This window comes from Primulina huaijiensis, chromosome 6 (assembly GCF_012295235.1).
Source record: "Primulina huaijiensis isolate GDHJ02 chromosome 6, ASM1229523v2, whole genome shotgun sequence".
Lineage (NCBI taxonomy): Eukaryota > Viridiplantae > Streptophyta > Magnoliopsida > Lamiales > Gesneriaceae > Primulina > Primulina huaijiensis.
The window spans coordinates 17,704,907-17,723,577 of NC_133311.1; the positions used below are offsets into that span (position 1 = coordinate 17,704,907).

The window sequence follows — 18,671 nt, forward strand, 5'->3', positions numbered from 1 at the left end:
ATCACTCAATATAGTTTGTTTTACAATATATATATATTGTTAGAAATTTTTTCTCAATATCATGTTTTAATTTATACATGAACATGAAAAAACAATATGCGGAAGCTTAAATCGAACGTTACCTCCGGCCATTAAAAATTTTGATTTCTCTGATTTTCTTCTCGGTTGAAGCCTTCTAAGCACTCCACCCTCTCAATAGATAGTGTAAATTTTTCTTATGAGGTGTGTGCTTAGGGACCTCAATCGCTCTATTTATAGGCGTTTCTCATACCATCGATGAGTGTATCGAGAGCCGAGATTCAGAAGGAATTTTCTTGGTCGTCGTCAATATCAATTTGTACACGCTACTTCTTTTAATATGTGTCACGTTTTTCTTACATTCTCCCACTTGACACACATATATCATTTATCATAGGAGAAAACAAAACACATAAATCATGGCGATATGTCCTCTAAAAACGAGTATTATCTTCCATGTATCACAATGCATTATGTCTCTCAAATCTGTATAACTTAATGAATAAACCCAATGTTTATTCGAGGTCCAACTTTATTGATATTTTTCTCAAGATAACTGAATATGAGAAATATCATAGCTGAATGCGTTTCATTATCAAAACCAAATGTATATAACATAAATTTATTATAGAATCAAATCCATCAGTAATTACCATATGATCCTTTAACATCTAAAATTTGCATGCCTTTAGGTTAAAAGATCATCAATTCAGTGCTAACGTGTTCAATGATCACTTTATTAACACGTTCTCCAACGGTTTAAAATACATTATATCGATATACTTAATTCAACCACCGCTTTAGTCACAAAGACCATAACTGAATTGCAGTAATATAATCTTAATGGCTTAGACATAGAATTCATAATTCTAAGCCCATAATGAAACTCCTTAAAATACACCACACAATAGTTCTTCAATGACGAATTTTGACTCAATAGTAGAAGTAGCAAATCACTTTCCAAATTGTCAATTCGTCTCACATAAGCATGTAAAACTTTAATACCATAAAGGTATCCCAAAACATTTTGCAGCTTTTTAGTGGTCAAATACTTATATTACTCTGATAATAATTAAGCTCTCACTAATCTTCTGGTATTCATAATGGCCCACAATATTTTCAACAGAACTTAATGAAGAGATAACATTGTAAAACCTGAAATACCACTAATGTGAGACATATTTCAATCCATATCGTTTTCTTAATATTGAAATATTAAATATTCATCATCATTAGAGAAGAATCCTTTATGTTGTTCGATGTTGCCTAATGAGACTTTATTTGTTTTAAAGACTCATCTAAAAATGGATGGCAATTGAACCAACTTTCAGACTTCATTACTTCCTATTGAATTCTTTTATCATTCAATATTTTTATGAACATTAAGAACTACAATATCATGACCAACAATTTGTGGAATTTATATGATTGTTTTCACAACACATTTTTTAAATGGAAGATGTTGTAAATAGCAATCAATACATATAACTTGTGTTGATGAATGAGCATCATAATTATCAATATTCTAAATTTGATCGCTCCTACTAATCAAGTCATTTTTCAAGAAATTAATATCAGAGTAATAGCAATATGCTGCAAAATTAATGAATACATGCTAATGTTATTAAATGAAGCAATAAACCATATATCATGTTTTACCCATGTAAATCATGATCTACATATGAATCACTGACATAAAAATTATCTGTGGACTGAATTTTTAATTATATTCATACAACTTAATGATATAACTATTGAATTATATTCAATTCTTAATCTATGTGGATAAATTAAGAAAATATTTCAATATTGTATCCTAATTAATTATATCTAACATAACTAAATTTCTTGTGGGATAAATTTCAATATTTAAATATAATTAATTACAATTTATATCCCTTATAACCAAATGTGATCCTCATAATTTATGTAAAATTTTAATTCAATCAAAGATGCTATGGCTACTCTTCAATTAATTAAAATCATACGAATCACTAGGATATTAAATTCTTTATGCATAAAATATTTATTCTTCATAATTATTCATCTCAAAGTATTATCAAAATGATGAATAATTTTATGTAATTTATGTCTGTTATTACTAAATGTGATTTAAAAATTAATGTATAATTTTAATTCAATTAAAGATGCTATACATATTCTTTAATAAATTAAAATTATACGAATCACTAAGACATTAAATCACAAATTTTTAAATATTTATGCTCTTAATAAATGTCTTTCATGTGATCCTCAGCCCACTTAATGTATAATTTTGCATAATTAAGGGTGTTGTGGCCAAACCTTAATTATTCAAAATTAGACGGCTCACTAGACATAAATTTTGATTTTATAAATGTCATTTATGTGATCCTTAACCGACTTAATGTATAATTTCTCAAAATTAAGGGTGTTGTGGCTAAACCTTAATTATTTAAAATTACACTGATCACTGGACAAATTTTTTTTTATTTATTTTTATACTTAATAAATTCACTTAATGTGATCCAAATCTTACTTAATGTATAATTTTTCATAATTAAGGGTGCTGTGGCTAAACCTTAATTATTTAAAATTATACGGATCACTAGACAAAAATTTTGGATTTACTTAAATCTTTATATAATAATATTTAGTAACACAATCAACACTTTCCAAGAGTGCTCCCATGAAAGATAGGTAGTGCTAAGGCCTTTTAAATACCTAACTCCTAGTCAAAGCAACATTCTTCAGGGAGATCAGTGGCTAGTCAAGGCAGTTTAAACCGATCTATGAAGAACTCCCCAGATCATGTTTTCTCATGTCACCTTATAATTATTATTCACTTTAATTATCCACATTTATGTGAATCTTTATAAGCCAAAATTTTTAATTAAATAACTTTATATTCATATTTTTACTTAATATGAACAAATACGTTCCCCGTCAGTTTTTCTCTTCAATCAGAGTAGTGATAAAGTGAGAATCACATTTACATAAAAATGTGGGCTCCTCATCAGTTTTTCTCTTTTATCAGAGTAGTGATAAAGTGAAGATTATTTGTTCATTTGTGAACATCTGAAATATTTTATTTTATAATATTATATTCACATCTTACTTGATATGTTCATTTTAAATTATAAACAACTCAATATAATTTATTATGAACATAATGTGAATATTGATGTACCAATTATTTTTCAATATTATTTGCATTTTAAATTTCAAGAATAAATGCAAACATAATATTAAATTTGCATATACACATCAAACACTTATCCATAATATTTGACATTATATAAAACATGCAAAAATAATTTCTAAACATGTATTATAAATTACATCGAACTTGAAACTATTTTAATGTATACAAATTATTTAACCAAAAATTATATGTATACCGAATTATACATATAACTTAATAACACATTAATCATTAATGATTTATTTATTATTATTATTATTAAAAATAATAAATAAATAATTTTTTTTAAAGTATCGACAATTCAAGCAATTGTCAAAATCTGTGGGTCACTCAACATTAAATGTGGGTCCCGCATTAATTAATTATTTATTTATTAAATTTTAATTTTTTTTAAAAAAAAATATAATTTAATCCTTTATGTACCATTCCATTGCCGGCACAGCAATCAATTTATTAGTTGTCCACACACATTTAATTCACGTGGATGATTGAATTCATTTAATTGCTTGAAATATGATAGAATGTCATTTGTATATTTCATCGTCTTCATCCTTCATGACCTCTCAGAAAAAAAAAAACAGTAACACCCTTCGTGTTTTGCTCTAAAAAAAAAAAATTTCAGAACTTCAGACTCCGATCAAGAAGAAAATTCTCCGAAGAAATTTTCAGGTAAATTTCTTATGATATCAAAACTTCTATTTTGTTACGTAAACTTTCAGAAACAAAATTTTCAAGTCAGAGGTATCATGCTCTGATACCAAATGTTAGAAATTTTTTCTCAATATCATGTTTTAATGTATACATGAACATGAAAAAACAATATGCGGAAGCTTAAATCGAACGTTACCTCCGGCCATTGAAAATTTTGATTTCTCTGATTTTCTTCTCGGTTGAAGCCTTCTAAGCACTCCACCCTCTCAATAAATAGTGTAAATTTTTCTTATGAGGTGTGTGCTCAGGGACCTCAATCGCTCTATTTATAGGCGTTTCTCATACCATCGATNAAGCTGCTACTTTCAGATAAAATAAAGTCTTGAGATTTTCCAACTTTTGACCACAAAAACGAAAAGGGAAAAAACTAGCAAAAATTTAATCATTACATCTTCAAAATCTTGAAATTATAATTGAAAAAGAAATCGATGTGTCTATTTGCTATTGAAACGACTTGATGGATGCTAAGGCATAGTTAGTGGAAACCTCTTTATCAATCTGTTTTGTCAAAATAAAGCATAGCAATTACAACTTGAAAGGAACTTCCAATGCACCAAGTTCGAGAAATCAGGAAAAAAAAAAAAAAAAAAAAAAAAAAAAAAAAAAAAAAAAAANGATATATCTTGAGTAAAGCTCAAATTGTAAAAAACAATAATAATAAAACGGGAGAAATAAATAAATAAATAAAGACCATTTGGAATTACAACAAAATGCATGCCAGACTTATAAGAGTGGGGGATGCAATGGTAACTAAAACTGCAACAATAATAATAATAAATAAAAAAACTAATACATATTGTGAAAATTCATTTTGAGTTGACTAAGTACACACACAAATAATTTTAGAGCGAAATTTATATTTAGAAAATTTTTTTGATCTAAGAACTAGCGTCAGGCCTACAAATGTGTGATTGTTTAAATGAAATATTTATATTTGTCTATTTGCTATTTTCGATCTTTCATATTATTAAGTCTCAATTTTAACTCCTATATGAATTTTTTTTTTGAAAATTTGGCCTTTTTTGATGTGACGCCGATATATATGACACCGACGTGGTACTTTCGTATACACTTTAACATCAGCATTTTTAATAAAAAAATATTAAAATTACAAAAAATTGAAAGATACACGACTGAAACTCAATTTCAACAAGATAAAGAACCAAAATTTTAAACATACGTATGATCACTAGTTTGTATGGTGTGGATTAGTAACATTAATTCGTATCTTGTCAAAATTGGAACAAGTTTAAACATATCTGAAAAATACTGGGTAAATTTTATCAAAAATATTGATTTTGAATTTTAATATGTTGTTTTTTCGAGCTCCGGAGTTGGGCCGAACTTGGCTTTGTCAACTTTTGAATTGCCATTTAAAAAATAAAAAATGGGCCAAAAAGCAAGCCTGTACTAGCATTGACATCATTTATTGTGAGGTTTAATAATTGACAGGCCCACGATTCAAAATATACCCAATTCCGTGGAGAATATATGGACCTGTTTTTTTAAAATCCCAATGGTGTAGTTGTATTTGTGTCTATTCTTATCGGACCATTCACAAAAATAATGTTCATGCACTCCTTAGAATCTCAATTGTTTTCTCCGATGAAATTCAATATATAACATTTAAAATATGGTATTAATATATTATACACGAGTACTAACTATTTTAGATATTATAAAAAAGATAAAAATTTAAATGTAAAATTGAAACAACTATATTATATCACCACATGATATACTTGTTTGTATTCTCGAATATCATATATCAGTATCATATCTGAAAGAGAGTTGATATTGAATTATCATTTATTAATATTATATTTTTAATATTTTATATCAATTTTCAACTATGGATTATCATTTAAAAAGAACCAAAAAAAAGACACTGGATCACTTTTTTAAAGATAATGACGTCAATTCCCGTACGAAATATCTTTTAAGGCTTAGTTTGGGAGTGAGATTTGGGGAAAATCTGATCTAATTTCTCTTTTTTGCAATCAATTTCGCAAAAAGACATTTAAAACTTCGATTGTTTAGATATTTGAAATAAAAGAAAAAGAGAGTAAAAGCAGAAGTAAAATTAAAAAATCTATAATTCTACACAAATACCAAATACGTCACAATGCAGCGACGATGCTACACGTGACTTGAAACCAATACCATAGGTGCCAACCCAATGAATTAGAGTCACGTGACCAAAGGCGGCACGTGCTAACACGTTGCCGCGACCTAGACGGCAAAGTCCTTTTTGTACGCTTCCACGTGGCATTTTTTGGTTCAAGCTCAGCCACTCACATGCTTTACTGACATGCTCCCCCACCCTTAGCCACGTGCAATCCGGACCAGTTTTATTTATTTATTGATATTTATTGATTTATTAGAGTTTTTCCGACGTATCCCATTTTAAATTTAAAATTTTGATATCAGATAAATAGATCTAACGATATAAATTTGCAAATAGCTAGGGTAATTGTTCAGAACAATCACGAGACTGGTGAAATTGGTATTGCAATTAAGAATCCTATCACATTATTTCTACTATATATAATAATAACCCACAAGTCTTTTTCAATAGTTTTCTTTTCATAAAATTCAAAGGCACATGAGATTTAAATAAACATAAGCTTTTATATATTTAGATGGATTAATGCAAGTAGCAACTGATGGTCTCTTGTACGTGTGGATCTGCCGATATACACTCAACATGTTTGGCAACACCGGCGGCGAAGTGCCTGATGTTACTCATCCGTCGATCGAGTCGTCTAGCTGTAAATAACGTGCCCCGTAGTGGGACTGTCATGAAATGAGAATATATACACGCGGGCGGGGGATATGTAAAAGGGTGGAATTTTATAACGTGTAAAATCAGAGGTTTTTATAGTTAAATATATTTGATATGTTTATTTAAAAATTATATACCAGCACGAGTATCGATAATAGTAACTTAAAATTAATGAAATGGAAGGGTAACTATTCTTTTTTAAAGCTCTGGATGAAGCTTGAAATTTTGTTCCAAATTTGAGATATGAAATGTGCTATAACAATTATGATGTGTCGTCAGAAAATATTAACGAGACACCAAAAAATTCTTATGTGGCACTAGAAAATATCGACGTATCTGACACCAACGCAACAATCAATCAAAAAATTAAACAAAAGCCAAAACACAATCTAACATATGTTTATGATCAAAATACATATTTGAATACTTATAAGAGTAAAACAGAAAATAGACAAACTTGCATTGAAGACTATTTTTGCTATTATCCCTTTAAACTAATTAAAATCCAATACAAAATGAAAATGACCAACTTGAGAAATAAATTAAAAATACTCAACCAAAAAATAGTAATAGGCAAAAGTGTTGAAATGTTGCCCTTATTTCGGTTTTAAAAAAAAAAATTTAAAACAAAAATAGGCTCATTATCCTCGGTAAAACATTGCTATTATTGGACTAACAACTGATTTGAACATTTCAACCTTTTTGATCGATTCATTTGGGTGGTTAGATTGTCTTGGACATTTAACATCCTCAATTCCTACAATTTTGTTAAAATAAATAAAAATGTGTCTTAATTTATGTGTTTTGAAGTTACAAAATTGCCCCCAGATTAAAAAAAAACTATTAATATGGGAACTATATATATACACGCTAGGCATGGCAAATCGATATATATATATTTCCAAATCCTAATGTTACTGATGTTCGTGTACTTAATTTAATTTAATGGGTCAACTTCAAAATTAAATACATCGTTTTAAATATTATTATTCTCGAGTTAAAGGTTGACAAAGTTCATGTTAAGGAAGTGACCAAGTGACTTGTGCTTATAAATAATATTAATAAAATTATTATATGAAGCACGAATTTCCTTGCTCATTACAACATAGGAAATAGTACAAGAAAAAGGTTAAAATAAACAAATTTATTATAAAAGTTATATATTAATCCCGGTTGCTTTTGAAATAATGAAATTTAATTTATTTTTCCATGCATAAATTTTCAGTCGTAAGTGTGTCGATATATGAATTCAAATACTTGTATTGGAGCAAATTAAAAGAATAGAGATAAAAGATAAAATAAACACGAAGGGCACTATAATGATTTCACATCCACAATTATCAGAATAATATATTTTTCGACAGTAATAATAATAAACATCAAAAGACTAGCAAATTCTCCATACTCCTATAAAAGCCATAATAATTTCCTCGTCAAATTCCAAATTATTAGGTGTCACCTTCTAACGAAAATATAACCACACACAAATAAATACTCCGTTTCCCTTCTTACCTTGTCTCCTTTTTTACACTCATATTCTGTGAAAATTTCGATGGAAACCCCAGAAATCTTCCAAACAGGTTACTATAACACCCATTTCACGCCTGAGAAACATCCCTCCGACGCTAAAAACAGCGACCAATTCGTCATTGAGGACCTTCTAGACATCCCGAATGATGAATATATGTTGGCGGGGGATGGTGGCGGTGAGGCGGTTGTTACCGGAATGCCTACGGACTCCTCAGCACTTACGGCGGTGGATAACTCATGTAACTCCTCATTCTCCGGGGGGAGCACTGCTGAGCCTATGCTTCACTCCGCTGACGTTGGCGGGGGCCGCGGCTTTTCTGATGGCCATTTTTCCAGTGAACTGTGCCTCCCAGTGCGTCGTTTGATTAAAAAATATGATGACTTGATTTGATTTGAAGAATTTGGATGATTCTTTATTTCTTTTCTTTTTTTGTTTTTTGACATTTGTCGCATTTTTAATACAGTATGATGATTTGGCTGAGCTTGAATGGCTATCGAATTTCTCGGAGGAATCATTCTCAAGCGAGGATTTGCAGAAGCTGCATCTCATACAAGGATTAAAAGCTCGAAATAACGAAGCTCCGGAGAGTACTCACCAATACAGATTCCAGCCTGACACAACCCGAACCTGCCCCGTTCTCCGGCCGGAAATGTCTGTCCCCGCGAAGGCGCGTAGCAAGCGTTCACGCGCCACCCCCGGAAACTGGGCATCGCGCATTCTCGCCGTGGCTCCGACCCCATCCTCCAACGTTCCCACCATGTCATCGTCATCTTCGTCCAACTTCGCCACAGGCAGCAAAACAACGGTGGTAGAGAAGAAAGCGCCGGATAATTCCTCCGACGGTCGGAAGTGCCTCCATTGTGCCACCGACAAGACACCGCAATGGCGGACCGGGCCCATGGGACCAAAAACACTGTGCAATGCTTGTGGGGTGAGGTACAAATCGGGTCGACTGGTACCCGAATACCGCCCCGCAGCAAGCCCGACATTTATGCTTACGAAGCACTCAAATTCACACCGCAAAGTTCTGGAGCTGAGAAGGCAGAAAGAGCAGCTGAGAAGTCAGCAGCAACACTTTCTGCATCACCATCATCAGACTATGATGTTTGACATATCCAACAGCGACGATTACTTGATTCATCAACACATCGGCCCTGATTTTCGACAGTTGATTTAGCTTTGGTATTGAGGTTAATTTTATTAGAGAAATTTCCTTTCTTATTTTTTGGGATTTTAGTTCCATCAATTTCAAGAACAAGCATAAAGTATTGATTCCTAACTTACGGAATTTTGTAGCCTTTTTTCCTAATATTATCATGATCAAGAAAAGAAATCCGAAGTTTACCTTATTTTTTTTTGCACAAATTCTTGAACTAATATTCATTAATCAAAGAATTTATGCTTTCTTATAATGCATTATTACAATTAGATCGATTTTAACTCTAACCAAATCATTGTAGAAATGTAGATAAGTATGCTGCAAATTAAATTTAAGAAAAATAAAACCCCATGTGGTCTTTTTCTTTTTTATATCAAATATAATATATTTATGATCTAAAAATAATACATTTTAGCTAGCTTGTGATACAATGTAAATGATAAATTTAATTAATTAAGTATTCGCATGCATTAATTATTTATTTTTGTCGAATAATTGAAGTAAGTATGAATATACGTAGAAACGTTCTTTTTTGGATTTTGGATAGACAAGAAAAGTTCAATTCAATGTATTTTGTGGACATTATGTTTAGTATTGGTCTATACCGGCATGTAGGTACGTGCAGGACTGTCACTTTTTATGATTATATATTGATTGAGTAATTATATATGTACAATAAAATTTATATAATAATTCTTACAATACAAAAAATTCAATATAAAATTCTATTTATCAACATCTCATGATAAATTCAATGCTAAATCTCACAATAAAATAACAAAATCTTACGATTTAATTGTTGTAAACATTGTTGTACGATATTTTAGTTCTATCTTTAGTATTATTCTTATTGATTTAACAATATTATAATTTTTTCCCTCAAGTCCAGAATTTTTTTTTTTTCATGAGGCTTGTTATAGTAAAACTACCATTAATCTCAAGTTTATTGCATCATTTTATATACAAAATGTTTATTTTTTTGAGTTTGTTGAGAAATTTGTTATAATTGAGTCTAAAACCGGACATCCAGTCTAAATTTGGACATATAGACCGTAAACCGTCGCCAACAATTTATAAAAATTTTATAAAAAAATGTAAAAAAGTACTTTTATAAATTTTTTGTTATAAATATTTGTTCAAACTGACTATTAAGATTTGTATAAATCGCCGGCCACATGGAATATGTAGTGTGACCCGTGTATAAATAATAATATATGGGATATTTAGTTCAAGCACCGGATTAATAATATCCAAATAATTTATTTAAAAATTAATCGAACTATGTTTATCAGTTTTATCCTTCAAATAAGATTCTTTATTTTGGCACTTTGGTACTAACAAAGCTAAACGAGACGCTCAATTCTTTTCCTTTCTAACTTTTTCCAAGATCGATAAATTAATAATTATGCCATTTCCTTTTTTCTCAATTTTACACCTCAGATAAAGAAATAATATGGAGATTACACTAGTTGACCTCGACAAAAAAAATCCAAAGTATTATTATTTTTATTTATTTTTAGTCTTTAATATAGTTAATTATATATATAATGGAATAGAGGATTTATTTATTTAATATAATTAATTAAACATCTCAGATAATCGATGAGAATTGAACCCAATAACATTAAATTGTGTTTGGACCGATAAACTTCAAATTCATGGATTTCAAATATGCTTTTGTTGTTTAAAGAAAGAAGAACATAAATTCCAAATTCACACCTTACATGACCATATAATATGTCATGTTAATTAGCATGGATTTCATGTTCACCCAATAATAGTATCATTTGAAATTTATTATATTTTGTATTGCTAATGTATAAATTAGTAAGGTGTAGGTTTAAAATTTGTCTATTATTTCATTGTAAATAATAAAATCATAATTGATTTTTGAGGAATTTGACAATGAGTGTTTAATTTAATGTAATGCAACATNCGAATTAACACAATAATCTGCAAATTACACTATCCAAGTAAATCGTATTTGATAAATCTTGTGCGATAGACTTGCTTGATAAAATGTTGGTACGAAAAAACAAACTCACGACTATTGATTAAACTATCAATTATTTATATATTTATTTATTATGCATATTTACTTTGTTTTCTACATCTTATTTTAAAAAATCTTTAATTATTTGTTAAATATTGTAAAGAGACTATATTTATTTTTAATCTTTATTGGCACGGACTTCAAGTCCACTACCCGAATTTATTGGTCCTCGAGAAAGAGTCTATGCATTAAATATATATATATATATATATATCATATAAAAATAAAAAGAGGAGACGTGCCTCCTTCCATGCACAACCATGTGATCGAATAATATTTTCAAAATTTGTGCTAACTTATTTTTCAACTCCCAGCTTTAAAATTGATTAGGTGCATTTTCTGATATATAATTAATTATTATTATTATTTTTGAGAGCATATAATAATTATTAATAAATTATTTAAAATTGGACCAAAATTTGGTATTCACTATTCCCTTTTTTGCTTCACTAGCTCGATTATATAATATTTTTTTCCGAAAAATATTGAACAATTCGTTCAATATATAATTTAGAGATCGTAATTTATTCATGCATAATTCTTCCTTGTTTGAGAATCAAGATCAGGGCAGGGTAGAGATTTTATATGTTTTCATTGTTAATTTTTTTTAAAATTTAGATAGTAAATAAATTAAAACTTTTTTAGGATATTTTCAGGGAAAAAAGCGATTGATGAATTACAAAAGTGGATTTTCATTAAAATTTCATACGAGTAAAGAAACCGACATCTTATTTTGGAGCACAAAACATTTATATGTGTGCTATATATACATATTTAACATATCAATATAATTACTTTAAAAATATATTATTTACGAAATGGCAAAAACTTGTGTGAGACGGTCTCACGGGTCGTATTTGTGAGACGGGTCTCTTATTTGGGTTATCCATGAAAAATTATTATTTTTTATGCTAAGAGTATTACTTTTTATTGTAAATATGGGTAGGGTTGACCCGTCTCACGGATTAAAATCCGTGAGACGATCTCACATGAGACCCACCCACGTGTTGACACCAAGAAATAACAAAAATAAATGTGTATATATGAATTATTAATCAGCATCAGACATATAATATTTTCTGAATATCTAAAAAATAAATTTTATAATTTAAAAAGAAATTAATAAAATGATAAATCAATGTATTATGTACTGCTGCTGAGAGATCCTAGGCACCGCTGATCCATAGGTTACCATATATTCTTAAATTAAGAATCTTAAGATTATGATATATAGTTTTACTGATTAATTACAAATAATGAATTTAAAATTTTATATACTCCATCGGTCCATCCATGCCAAAAATATAAGTCTGTTTGTTTTCTCACACAAAGCAAGCAAATAATTGGAAAAAAAAAAAACTTATTTAAATCATTCAAAAAATGGTTGCATGTTTTTAAGACTTAGTTAATAAGAATATATTAGTTAAAAATAAGAAAAAAGTATCATTAAATGTAGAAACTGAATTATATAATTAAAAAAAACCTAAAAAAATAAAAAAAAAAATCTATATAATTGATACGGAGTATTACATAACCCGACATTATTTGTCCTTAATCCCTAACAAAGTTTGTTAACTTAATGTTTTAATCTGCCGCCAGCACAGCATTTATCTAAATAATTGAATTTAAATATATGTAATTAATTAATTAACTATAACATGCAGTTTTTTTTAAAAAAAATATAAATTCATTAATTGTCAGTAATCACATGCCTCTGTATAACTTTTCCTCTCTTCCACCTTAATAACCATTGGCCTGCTTNTAGTCCAGAAATTTAGGTTCTCTTGAGTGTTTTTGCCTAAGAAAGTCTGGGTAGTAAGTCCTTCAAGACTGTAATCCCTAAGAATTGCTTAGGATTGTAGAGAGAAAATAAATTTTAAGAATAAAATTTTTAATTATGGATCCAATCTTCTCTAGATCTATTTCTTTAAACTCTGCTGCTACATCTTCTTATGATAATAATAAAATAATTAACACTGAAGAAATAATTATAGAAGATTTTTATAAATCCATTGATAACTGAGAAATTCCTAGAATAAATAAGGATCAAATTTATAAATATTCCAGATTCCAAATATTTAAATTTGATTTCACAATTAAAACAGAAGAAAGAGATATACAACTTACTAAGCCTTTTGAAACAATCAATTTATTATCTCAAAATTCATTACGAAAACACAAAGATAAAAATTATAAATACATTCACATAGGATTGGTTCAAGTAGGAATAAAACCCTTAACTAAAGAAGGATTAAATACTTCCATTCTTACTATTTTAAGAGATGCCAGATTCACAAATTTCGAAGATTTATTATTAAGTTCAGTTGAATCTAGTCTATGTACTGGACCAATCTCTTTTGATTGTTATCCAAACTTCTCAGTATCCCTAAATGGTAAAAACATTTTAAAATCCTTAGTTTTACAAATAAAAACTCATAATTATAATATGCTTAAAGGATCAATATCGGTTGCTGTTATTTTTAGAATCCATTACAAAGCTATGAATTCGGCCTTTGCTATAAAAGTAAAATATCATAGTAAGAAAGGTGAAACCTTATTATTACAAACAGATTTAGGAAAATCCAATACTGTAATTCCAAATCCAATTCAATGGAAAGATATAACACTACCTGAAGAATGGATCTTAGAAGGTGCTGCTAACCCAGAACCTATAGGACACATAGAAACAAACACCCAATTAAAAGAAATAACTCAATATGCGAATGGAAAAGTCAAACTCTCATTTAATAGAAAAACTGGTAGTAGCAATAGATATGATGATTCTTCTATTGTTGATACTATAGATTTAGGAAGAATATCACAAATTCCTTCAGTCATAAATATTCCCTATAAAACACAACCTAGAAATTCTACCTCAGATATACCAAATTCAGTTTTAAGAAATGTAGGCTACGCCTGTGAAATTCCTAGACCAGTCTATACAAAAATAAAATAAGAAAGCTCTCAAAAACAATTCCATACTTCAGAAACATATCAAGAACCAACTAGTCCAACATTCTCTGCAATTACAGAAAACATTACTAATGAATTAAATGTTATAAAAAAAGACTTTCAAATAAATAAAAAAATTTTGCATGATGATTTTTATGCTAAACATAACTTTGAAAAAAGATTATGGTTTTTCCAACACTTTATAAATTCTAGAAAATCTATTCAAGAAAAATTCTATGAATTTGTAGATACAAATAAAATACATATTCTATTCTTTGATTGGTTTGAAATATATGCTGCTAAAAATTCATTGGAATATCACTTTTCTAAAAGTGTAAATCCTATTACAATAAAAAATAAAACACAAGAATGACAAACAATTACTGATACTAAAATAATCTAATCTAATCATCCTCTTTTACAAGGAATTAAAATAAATATGCAAAATCAACAAATAGAAGCTATTCCAATAAAAAATCCAGGAGAAAATGATAAGGTCAACATAAAAAATATTATAACACAAAATAATTTCACAAATGTTAATTTAAATACCATAGGAAAACAATTAGATAAATTAGAAAAACATTTACGAAAACAACCAATAATAAACCCTGAAAACAATGATACTAAACTTAAAAATCCCGCTTTTAAGCCTTACCAAATATCTAAACCTAGTGTAAAAAATATTCAAGATAATAAGTCTGAATTTATAAAAAACATTCAAGATCAATTAAGTAGAATAATGGCAACAACTAGTAGTTCTAATGAAACAATGAATCAGACTGCTCTGGATACACCTTTATCTATCCTTAGAATAAATACTTTAAGTCAAGATTCTGATATTAGTGAAACCATAGAACAATTCCAAAATTCTACAAATATCAATAAAATAAGTTGGGACCAATCCCTACAAATTATCCATGCTCCTGATTTAGGAGTAGTAAAACCATTGACCCAACCAAGTTTTAAGGCATCTTCAGTCTACAATTGGAATATAGACGGAATGACAGAATATAACATCTTGAATTTATTACAACAAATGACTATGGCTGCAAATGCCTATAAAACCCAAATTGGGACTCATGATAAAACTATTGCTGAACTCCTCATAGCAGGATTCTCAGGTCAAATAAAAGGTTGGTGGGATTACTATCTCACAAATCAACAACAAGAAGATATTTTAAACTCTATAAAAACAGATGAAGAAGGAATACCAATTCTAGATGAAAATGGTAATCCACAACAAGATGCTGTAGCAACCTTAATATTAACAATTTCCTTACATTTTATTGGAGATCCTTCACATCTAAAAGATAAAAATGCAGAACTCCTATCAAATCTAAAATGTAAAAAATTAAGTAATTTTCAATGGTATAAAAATACTTTTTTAACTAGAATAATGCTTAGAGAAGATTCTAATCAACCTTTTTGGAAAGAAAAATTCCTTGCAGGATTACCAACTCTTCTAGGAGATAAGGTAAGAAATAAAATTAGAGAAAATAGTGGTAAACAAATTATAGCTTATAATGAATATACTTATGGTCAATTAATTAGTCTAACCCAACAAGAAGGGCTAAAAATATGCCAAGATTTAAAATTACAAAAACATCTAAAATGGGAAATGAAAAGAACAAAACAAGAATTGGGAACTTTTTGTAATCAATTTGATATAAATACTAATAAACCATCCTCATCAAAATGCTCAGAAAATTGTCAAAAAACATATAAAAAACCATATAAGAAAAACTTTAAAAGAAATCAAAAAGATAATTTTAAACCAAAAGAAGAATTTTACAAAAAACCAAGAAGAAAACCATTTAAGAAATTTAAAAATAACAAGTCAGAATTCAAAAGATCCTTCAAAGATATTGAATGTTATAGATGCCATAAGAAAGGTCATACGGCAAATTATTGTAGGTTAAATAAAAAACTAAATGAATTAGAACTAGAAGAAGAAATATTAAACAAAATTTCTAATCTCTTGATTGATTCTTCTGAAGAAAATTCAGAAACTGAAAATTCTATCAAAACTGATGAGTCATTAGTAGATGAACAAATCATAACTAGTAGTGAATCTGAAAAACAAATTAATATGCTCACCAAAGATCAATCACTTCTTTTAGATATATTGAAAAATATTAATGATCCAACAATCCAAAAAGAATATCTAGAAAAAATTCTAAAATCTCTAAATGAAAAAGAAGAAAACAAAAAATTCCCAAGTACTTCAAAAAATACTTACGACTTAACTGAAATATTAGAAAAAAGAAAAAAAGAAAAAGGGATCACAATTCAAGACTTACAAAAAGATATAAAAGAAATAAAATTAGAAATAAGAGAATTAAAAGAAAAACAGATTCAAAATTCTGAAGAAATAAAATTAATTCTACAAAATATAAACATTGAAAGTTCTTCAGAAACAGAAAATGATGAAAGCCAAAAGGTTGAAAATATTGAAAAAATTCCTGAAGATTTTCTTTTTGTTTTAAGAGAAATAACTTCTAGAAAATACATCTTAAAAATAAATTTAGTATTTTCAGAAAAATTCAAAATGAATACAATAGCCTTATTTGATACTGGTGCAGACTTAAACTGTATCAAATCAGGAATAGTACCTAATGAATTCCAACAAAAAACACAAGAAAAACTTTCGGCTGCTAATAATTCAAGATTAAATGTAAATTCAAAAAAAGACGCATCAATAATAAATAATGGAATTTTCATAAAAACCACTTTTGTTTTAGTAAATGATATTCATCACACTGTAATATTAAGAACTCTTTTTATAAGTGTAATTACCTCATATAAAGTAAACAATGACTCTATTTCTTTTAAATTCAATCATAAAAAATTAAAATTTGAATTTTTAGAAAAACCTCGAACTAGAAATCTTAACTTAATAAAAACATGTTCAATTTATGAAAATAATATTAATACCATAATCCAAGGGAAGACTTTTCAATTAGAAAATCTTAAAAAAGATGTTTCTTTAAAAAGAATACAAAACCAAATAGAAACAAAAGAAATTCAAGATAAAATTCAAAAATTCAAAAAATTTCTAGAAACAGAAGTCTGTTCAGAAATTCCTAATGCTTTTTGGAATAGAAAACAACATATTGTTGATCTTCCATATGAAGAAGATTTCAACGATAGACAAATACCAACTAAAGCTAGACCAATCCAAATGAATTTTGAATTAGAAGAACATTGTAAAAAAGAAATTCAAGATTTAGAGAAAAAAGGATTAATTTCTAAATCTAGATCTCCTTAGAGTTGTGCTGAATTGAAAGAAGAACACCCAAATTAGTAATTAATTACAAACCATTAAATAAAGCATTAAAATTGATTAGATATCCAATACCAAATAAAAAAAGACTTATTACAAAAACTCTATGATGCTTATATATTTTCCAAATTTGATATGAAATCTGGATTTTGGCAAATACAAATTTCTCAAAAGGATAAATATAAAACTGCTTTTACAGTCCTCTTTGGACAATATGAATGGAATGTTATGCCTTTTGGACTTAAAAATGCCCCTTCTGAGTTCCAAAGAATTATGAATGAAATATATAATGATTATTCAAAATTCTGCATTGTTTATATTGATGATGTATTAATATTTTCTAATAATATAGATTATCATTTTAAACATTTAAAAACATTTCTTTATATCACAAAACAAAATGGTCTAGTTGTATCAAAATCAAAAATAAGTTGTTTTCAAACTAGGATAAGATTTTTAGGTCATTACATATCTCGTGGTACTATAACTCCCATTGAGAGATCTTTAGAATTCACAAATAAATTTTCAGATAAAATACTTGATAAAACCCAACTACAAAGATTTTTAGGAAGTCTAAATTATGTTCTAGATTTTTGTCCAAATATTAATAGAATAGCAAAACCCTTACATGATAGACTCCGAAAAAACCCAAAACCATGGACAGAAAAACATACAGGAATTGTAAAAAATATCAAAAAGCAAGTGTTAGAAATCCCATGTCTCAATATCGCAGATCCCAACCTACAAAAAATCGTAGAAACAGATGCATCAGAATTAGGATATGGAGGTATATTAAAACAAAAACAAGAAAACAGAGAATACATAGTACAGTACACATCTGCCCATTGGAATGATACCCAGAAAAATTATTCAGCTATAAAGAAAGAAATTTTGAGCATTGTTTTATGCGTCCAAAAATTCCAGAATGATCTTTTGAACCAAAAATTTTTATTAAGAATAGATTGTAAAAGTGCAAAAGAAATTTTACAAAA

At 28.3% G+C, this 18,671-nt stretch overlaps 1 protein-coding gene across 1 annotated transcript; it reads left to right on the forward strand.

Annotated features, from left to right (window-relative positions):
* The first annotated feature begins 8,162 nt into the window (after positions 1-8,162).
* On the forward strand, positions 8,163-9,585 carry LOC140979300 (GATA transcription factor 9). Its single transcript, XM_073444643.1, has 2 exons — positions 8,163-8,580; positions 8,693-9,585. Exons 1-2 carry the CDS (start codon positions 8,251-8,253, stop codon positions 9,404-9,406), a joined length of 1,044 nt encoding a protein of 347 aa, XP_073300744.1. The 5' UTR covers positions 8,163-8,250; the 3' UTR covers positions 9,407-9,585.
* Positions 9,586-18,671: the final 9,086 nt, after the last annotated feature.

Bases quoted from the DNA above. Each gene is read 5' to 3' on its own strand.
- LOC140979300 (XM_073444643.1), top strand. From the start codon at position 8,251: ATGGAAACCCCAGAAATCTTCCAAACAGGTTACTATAACACCCATTTC. The intron at 8,581-8,692 runs GTGCGTCGTTTG...TTTTTAATACAG, and splicing joins CCAGTGAACTGTGCCTCCCA to TATGATGATTTGGCTGAGCT.